Source organism: Haplochromis burtoni, unplaced genomic scaffold, assembly GCF_018398535.1.
Source record: "Haplochromis burtoni strain Fernald_Lab_line unplaced genomic scaffold, NCSU_Asbu1 Contig_3, whole genome shotgun sequence".
NCBI lineage: Eukaryota > Metazoa > Chordata > Actinopteri > Cichliformes > Cichlidae > Haplochromis > Haplochromis burtoni.
In genome coordinates this window covers 4,377,880-4,386,353 of record NW_024582364.1, presented here as the reverse complement: position 1 = coordinate 4,386,353, position 8,474 = coordinate 4,377,880, and the positions used below count along the sequence as shown (strand labels likewise).

Genomic DNA, 8,474 nt, shown 5'->3' with positions numbered 1-8,474 from the left:
GGGGAGGAATGGTGGGGGCACACATGGGTCCATTCCTTGGAGAGGGCGGGACCAGGAGATGAAAGTGTGGAAGTTAATGAGTATGTACAATACAGTATTTTGTGGCATGCAGCAAGCCCAGTCAGTCATACGCTACCCTCTGCTCTTGGGTGGAAACGAATGTTTGGAAGCCTGGGGCAACCCCGAAGCCCAGCTCGTGGAGGAAAGGAGGCTCTGACTGAGTGTGAAGCTGTACCTTTATGCCGGCCTCATAGGACGTCTCATCTAGGGGTAAGGGGTGAGGGAACACAGCCCACATCATTATCGAAATATAAGAGGAGATAAAGTAAGGCAAGGGGACAGAAAATGACCCCTCCAGGCAAACATCCTGTTGTCAGAGTCCCAAGCAGGACTGGTAGGTTGTCATTCAGCCATTCTCTTCTTACTTTCACTCAGTCTTGAGCTACAGATCGCTTCTAACTGTTGGTGGTGGAGTATCGATGTTTCTCTTTGCTCACAAGTCAAAGTCTCTTATTAAAAATTAAACTCCTCCGACAGAAGATTTACAAATGTAAAGCCTCGAAATCACAAGTGCTATTATTCTTATTGCACCGAGAGCAATGTCACTCGTTGGACACTGAGTGAAACGAATGCAGGCCAGAGTTTATAATGACAATCTAATTAAGTCATCACATCGTTTATGCCATAAACACGTCTTTCAGCTGTCAGTGGTGTGGGCGCTCATGTCATGATTGTAAATGGCAAACCATGCACTTTTGCCTCCTGGAGGAAACTCTGTGATGGTGAGTAACAGAGCAGGTTTATTTTTTTTTTGGAAATGGCTGAATGATGATACACTCTGAGCACCAACAACATTTGCAGAGAGAAGGAGAGAAAAATGAGAGAAAGATACATTTCTATGCAAGTTCCCAAAAGTTACATTTGTCATCTCTTGTGGTGTCCATGTGTCTGTTTCACGAGACCAACCGTGCCTCAACCATCCCATGTTATTCTGCTAGCACGCTGAAGCTTGTGAGGTGAACGAGCCAATTCAATTTAGGAGCAAAATCATTTAAATTAGGCTTAATTAACTGCTAAAGAAACTAAGTTAAAGCGCTGCTCAGGCGTCCGTTACATCATGACTTCACAAGAACTGATTATACGGTGGAAATTTTTAACGAGCCTGCAGCACAAATACACTTGATCTCAAAGGTAATCACTGCAAAAACCTAAAATCCTCTGTGGCACTGCCGCCATTTTCTTGGGATTTACACTGAGTGCTTCTCTGTTTGTCAGAGGATATTTCCTTATTCTGTCAGTGTTTCTGTTTGAAAATCAAAGACTTTTCTTTGTCTTTGTGAGCTACGCTAGTGTGGACAAAAGCAACAGAGTCTGAATTTGTTCTCCTGGCAGATCACATAAGTGCCGCATTGTTTCATTAGATTTGGATGGAAATTCCATGTGAGCTCAGCGTTATGACCTTGCACACGGGCTTTTCAATCAATTCGGGCTTAACTATAGTTATTGCTTTTCATCCTTCAGTGACGCCAGTGTCGTGGACTCGGTCAACAAACCGGCCACGGGCCATTTTGCTTCTCTTTTTACCGTGTCATCAAATCATAGCACATATTAAAATGTGTCTACAAAACAGCCGTGGGTCATCTTTCTCATCCAATAACGCACGTTTTTTCCATATTACTGGTGTTGGGAGAAAAAAATAATGTAACTAGAAGTGCACCAGGCTCCTTTATATGGTCCAAACTGACATAAACAACATTATGACAGTTTTAGTAGATTTCCTTTAAGATATAGTCAGCTTTTAGCTAAATGCCGATCCCAACAGTTAGTCATAAGAAAACATTAAGTCTCTCTTTAAAAACTGTAAAGTGTGGGTTTTTAAAAAGAGTTAATCAGCGATAATGTCCAATGATTAAAGACTGCTGAAGTTGGCTGTGTGGATTAGTCCTCAACGTTTTTTGCTGGCTTCTGTTTGACTCTAGTGTCACTAGAGATGATTTTCAGTGCTGCAAATAAAAAGCTGTTGTCCTTTTTCTTTCTCCTGAGCTCCAACTAATGAAGACTCAATATAAAAAAGTAAACTAAACACCCTGAGCTGCTATATATTTTTTGCATGCTGTGCAGTCTAAAGCTTTTTTGGCTCTGATAAGCGCAGTATGCTCATATTCCTGCATGCAATCATTACTCGGCCCTGCTCTATCAGTACTTCTTGGCGGCTATAACTAAGTTTCATTTACTCTAACCCAACTCATCGGCTGTCTATGTAACACATTAGACGCGCATCGCAACACAAAGGTAATACTAAGATCTGGATCTGATTTTGCTCCACGCTCTGTGACACAGAGGTGATGGACACTGGTTGGCAAGGGTTTTTGAGACGAACACAGGATGAAGCAGAGCAAAAGACGCTGGGGTCGGAGAGGAGGCCGAACGTTAGGTACCAGTTGCTGCTGACATGACACAAAAGTTTGAAAACCAGGTGCCACACCAAATCCCAGTTGGTCAATGAAAGGAGGCTCGTCCTGGCTGTGGATCTGAACCTTGATGCCTGCTTCATAGGAGGTCTCATCTGTGGATACAGCACGCCAGAAAATACAACAACATGTACGGTCATCAACGGAAACCAGCGCTGTTTAGCGATCCAGCAGTCACATTAATCCAGGGTTTCTACCCTTCCGCTTTCATCATATTAATGGAAGCTAATATAAGAAATAAACTCTTGTGTCAGTGTGCCGGTTCAATATCAAACAGATTTAGAACCAGAATTAATTACATGCTATTTATTTTATGAATATATGGTCCCATTATGTTGTGGTCCACCATAAATGAGAAACAATAAGTCAGTAAATGCAGTTTTATTGGGTCTGATGTCAGTTGTAGACCTGGAGAAACATATCAAGATGATAAGTGGTTAACCATGGTAGTGCATCACTTCTTTGTCTGCTTCAGTGTGGTGCAAAAAAATATATAGGCAAAGATTTATAGGTAAAGTGAGAGATGTACAACATTCCTCTGTGGAGCATCCATTTGTCATGGAGATGACAAAATACTGTGGCAGTTGTCAGGACTTCAGGGATAAACCAACAAGCTGATGAGATTTCCACATGGAAGTCTGCGCAAATCAGATGTTACTGTAAAAATGCGTCACTGACCTGTCTCGCCCCAAACAGGCAAGTATTCATCCTGCTGAATATCCAACATGATCTCCAAGCCGTTCCCCGTGCCGCCCTTTAACGTGGTCAGCAAAGGGTTGCCATCTAATCCCGAGTTGAAAGTGTAGCATTTTCCATACCGTGTGTAAATCTGTAAGAAAAATAGGACACACACAGAGAAAAATAAGCACAAATAAAAAGTTTGATCCTTTTCACGGTGCAGCAGCACGAGCTATATTACATGCCAGTCTCACATTGTGCAGGGCAGGTAATCATTCCAAAGATTTTGTGATTATCAGAGAAGACAGCGCAGGTCTTAAACAGGCACCTGGCTCTGATTTGAGGAAGTAATGAGTGCTCCTCAGCAGCAGCTGAGTGATTTAGACTGAATTTACTATTTTGCCATCACTTAATGAGAAACATATGAGGGGGAAGAATCTGGACACACAAGCAGACATTTTTGTATTTTGCTTTATAAACTTCTTAATAGACCAAACCTCTGCCAGGAAAGCTTAGCAGGATTTAATGTTTGATGTGCAATCACTATAGTAGATTTTCTTCTATGTTTAAATAATTTAATTTCAGGTTCTGTGCCCCAGCGGGGATTTTTTTCTTTTTCAATTTTATGGCTTTTACCTATAATTGAAAAATTTCTATGTCATCTACCAAGCAAGTAAATATAAATCAGTCAAGAAGAATGAAAATGTAGAATTAAAATCATCGACTCTCCATAGATTTAAACAAACTATAAGCATTTCAAGATGTTCATCATCATGACGTGTGCAGCAACCTGCTGTTTGTGTTCACATCAACGGCTACACATTAAAATGCGATAAGTTATGGCTAAACAAGAGAATCATAGTACGGAAGCCAAAAGGGGACAAAAAGTCTCATAAATAAATGAAAATGAGTGTCGATGAAACTTTGGCAGTTGCAAATGTTCTTACTCTCAAAAACATTGCCAATTCAGAAGTATTAATTTAAATTTATGTTATCTAAGTTTCACTCTGTGATGTATAGTTTGCAATCTGTGCTTGTAAACTTTTGAATTACAATATTATTTTATGTAATGATGAATTGAAATCAATCTCAGGTAAAAGTGAAAGCTTACAGACCTTAAAGTCCTGTTTTAATGATCATAGCTGCCCTAATAGACTTCCTTTTCTCATCATCGTAACAAAAATGTGTGCTGCTAGCATGAGATTTTTGATGTGCAGGAAGGACTGAAGTTTGGATTCATTTCTACTGTGGTAAGGTCATAGAAAGAGGGCTGCTGGTTAAAACTCAGCCAGCATGGCAAAGCTGATCTCGAGAGATCAGATTCAGCGTTCAACATCCAGACCCAGACAGACTCACATCCATCTCACACAGATAAGTTTCCCCCCTCCCTGCTGGCTATATAATGAGGGAGTGCCTATACACATCATACAATTGATGACTGTTTTAAAATATTCATATTTATGTTTAGATCAAATGAGAGCATCAATCATCCATGCCGCAGACCCAATATGAGTTGCTTAAGAGCAACAAACAAATAGCAAAATGTAAATCCTGCATATCTCAAGCCATCAATCTGGCCAAAAACAGAGAATTTGAAGATTTTAAAGCCTCTCCGTTGCTATGAAGCCACCATGGGTAGCTGACCTCTTGCAGCCTGTAAGACTTCCCACTGTAAATGTCTCACATCAGCTGAAGCTGTCACAGTTACATGTTTGATTTTTATGACTTGGATCTAGCTGTTCAGACCCACCTCAGCAAAGGCAGGGAGCTAAATGTGACACCTGTGACAGGTGAGGGTTTTATATCTGGATGTGTCTTGCCAGGTTTAAAATATTCTCAGTCCCTCTGCATGCAGGCTTACCACTGCAGAAACTTCCCCAGTCGCCCTTGCTAATATTTTCTAATGACGTTATAAGCTACCGGTTTGTGTGCGAATGTATTTACTCAAGATATCACCACGCGGAAGAGCGGGACTATGGTTTGCAAATGTCACCCACTTTCTCGCTTCAGTTATTCAGAGATGAATGGCTGTAATGGATCCACGTCTGGTGCGTTTAAATGGGAAACTCAGCTGCATATTTTGACGCATATCCTCCTCGTGCCCAACAGATGTTTAATTAGAGACGCTGAAATTTTAATTTGAACTGATTTATGACGTCTGAATTATTAATGCGCTCAATTTTCGCCCAAATGTTGTCATGTTATAAAGCAAAAACGACATTAGAGGGACTCGGGAAATAGCCAGTCAACATAGCCAAATACGAAACCTTTAAATACAGCAGACACTGAAGCCACATCATTGTGTTTGTGCTGTTGAGTGAATTTTAAGGAGACATGGGTTTTAATGAGGGAACAGCTGTCATGTCTTAAAGGCAAAAAGCAGGAGAGGCTTGTTTTGCAGCTCTGAAACATCAACGACTTAAAAGACCTGGAGAGAATGCCTGCTATAGCTTTGTCAAATGCTAACATGAATTATTAATACCCCATATAAACAACACTCACATCCACACCTGGCAAACACCATCTCTCTTTCTGTACATACAGTGCTGAAGTTTTTGTAGGTGCAGGTTTCCCCACGAAACCTGCACTCCAGCAGCATGTCCTCAAGCTGGTGACCGAGCCGACCCATCATCTCCGTGGTGTTGGTGTGATAATTGGGGGGTGGGGTGTAGCTGCTGAAGTCCAGGAGAGTGAGCAGACCCTGCTTGTGATTGTCTTTAAGGATAGACAGGCTCCTCTTTATGACTGTGTGATTATGATACAGGAGGTCCAACCAGTAGCCGCTGTGATACAGGTCATCTTTAGTCAGAGAGGATACCCGGAAAACATTTTTGTTGCAGAAGGTAACGGCTGGGAAGGACATGTTGTGAGCCCAGACCATGTAGATCTTGGTGACAGCGGGGTAGGACATCAAATAGAGGATTCGATTCCAGGACCAGGTGAAGAGGAGACTCAGACAAAGGAAGAAGGCCATGATCCAGATGACCCGCTGCGGTTTCGACTTGTCCGGAGAGAAGACAAACTTCAAACCGTGGATCTTGGTCCTCATTATGAAATCCACCGTGATCTCGTTCCATGTTGCTTTCAGCGAGCTGGACTGTGGGTTCTGAAGAGGGGGCTTCTGGGCATCACTTGATTTGTTTGGCTCCATGGAAACAGATTCGGATGTGGAGTCTTAAACCTTAATTGCGAGTCAAGGAAAGTGCTTCGTTGTCAAGTGCAGTTTCTCAGCTGCCCCCACTAGACTACAATTTACACATTTTCTCGACATGCACCTTAATATGTGTGTAACAGCGCGTGTGTGTATAAAAAAAATCCAGGTAGCAGCAACTGGAGTCCTAACATGCAGCTGTCCCACTGTTCAGGCTTGAAAACACTTTGCCATGAAGATATAAACAAAGGAACTGTGCTCCTTGGGGGATGTAAAATTGATTTACATAATGATTCCTTTATGAGAAAAACAGCTGAATCACTCCATTAACAAAAACATCCAGCGTAACTATCCACACTCCTTCGTCAATAGACAAATGGACGTGATAATTGCAGATGTAAGCGACGGCTTCACTCCCAGAGGTAATCACTTTGAAAATTCGGAGAGGCTTACCCCTGTTGCTCAGATCTTTCACTCCTCCATCCCCCCTCTCCAGTGCCAGACAATACTTGCAGATTTCAGTGGTTTCTCTTTTTGTGCAGTAGCTGCCCAGAACCCAACTCCTCCCTTTTTCCACAGATTGAAGAGATGCTTTTTAGTGTGTTGACTTGAAGCCCGCAGAAAGGAATATAAAGCTTGTTGCCCCCCTACTCACTCCCTCTACAGTCGACTGGAGAATGAGGTGGAGCCACTGGATGAAATTGTTTTCCTCCGGTGATGAAGTGCACCTCCAATGGTATAGAGAGGAGGGGGTTGGTGGTGGTATTGATCAAAGTACAAATAATTGTGCTAAAGAAATTCCTCTAGAAAAAAAAAAAAGATGAAGTCTGAAGTTCTTTAATATTGAAGCATCGCTCGCTCATGGGTCGATATGTCTATATAATTGAAGACTGAAAGGGAGGCAGCAAGTTGGAGAAAAACAGCTAAATATCCTTTAAAATGTGTTAGAAAAATATGTCACAGTACGATCTGTGATCTTCTTTTGCTCCAGTTTCAAGTTTAATTTCACAAATGCAGAGTAATGAGGGCTGACATCCTGCTGCATGCAGATGTGGCTCTGGCTGATATTAAAGGTGCTTTGCTCCATTTAGTGAGACTAACAGAGGACTGTGTTTGGCAGAAAGTGATACTTTCCCCCCATTATTTTAGCTGGAATAATTTCAATCTGTAATGCGAGTATTGGCTGGGTAACCTGATCAAAGCTAAGGTGACAAATGGTTGTAAAAAATTATTGCGCAAAGTTAAAAATAGAAAGAAAAAATGTTTTATTACTGCGCAGACTTAGACCAGAGGGTGTCATCTGCAGGTTTGGATGGTGGGAGCTAATAAAAAATAATTGGAATGAACTTATTTTAATATAACACAAACGAGTGTAAATGACTCTCGGGCTTCGTAGAGTCTGGGTTTCACTGACTAAATGCCAGAGAGGATCTACCAACTGATTCTGTTAACACAATAATAACATATTCATGTAAATTATTTCAGTATTTGAGGGCATAAACCTGGCTTTTTGCAAAAAGGCTGAAATATTACAAATGAAGAATTCAAGTAACCGATCGGCTATCGTTTAATAATTTAAGCTAATTCCTGAAATTACAGCTGCTGTCCCTCTGCAGTGGACTTAAAGTATCCCACAGTGCCTTGTAATAAGTTGCATGCAACCAGTGGTCACCGTCCAACTGTTGGATACAATCATTAATCTTCCAAGAGATAAATAAAGAGAAGGGCGACAAGAGCAACAGGAGCGCTCAGCAACATAAACTACCATTTATGTTCATTTATTTGGGATAATGTGCATTTCACAGGCAGATTCATGTGCATAGAGATTAGTATTTGGGTAAATGCGAAGCACAGTTGGCTAGCCCTGCCCTGGCTGCTCAAGAATCCAGGAGGTTACCGCATCTGAAGAGATGTATTTACACCAAACAGAAATTTCTCAGGCCTTTTATGTTAATAAAACAAAAACAAAGCAAACTATTACACCTGACACTAAAATGATCCCCTTGATGAGCAGTAAACTGAGATCTGATGTACATATCATGGTCATTTTACTTCATCAGCTCAGAGCATCAGCCCTGAGCTGGGCAACAGTTTGTTTTAACGTTCTGCTTTTTCAGGTTGTAATTTCTAAGGAAGTATAGACAGTCTTTGGACAGCCAACTAAAATCTATCAT

At 41.4% G+C, this 8,474-nt stretch overlaps 1 protein-coding gene across 1 annotated transcript in view; it reads right to left on the bottom strand.

The window, feature by feature from the left end:
* asic1c (acid-sensing (proton-gated) ion channel 1c) overlaps positions 1-8,474 on the bottom strand; it is a 42,556-nt gene that overhangs the window by 13,840 nt on the left and 20,242 nt on the right. Inside the window, exons 2-4 of the mRNA XM_005912590.2 lie at positions 5,692-6,323; positions 3,150-3,300; positions 2,439-2,566 (exon numbers count right to left, since the gene is read on the bottom strand). Of these exons, the coding sequence (XP_005912652.2) occupies positions 2,439-2,566; positions 3,150-3,300; positions 5,692-6,323 (911 nt within the window). The remainder of the gene's footprint in view (positions 1-2,438; positions 2,567-3,149; positions 3,301-5,691; positions 6,324-8,474) is intronic.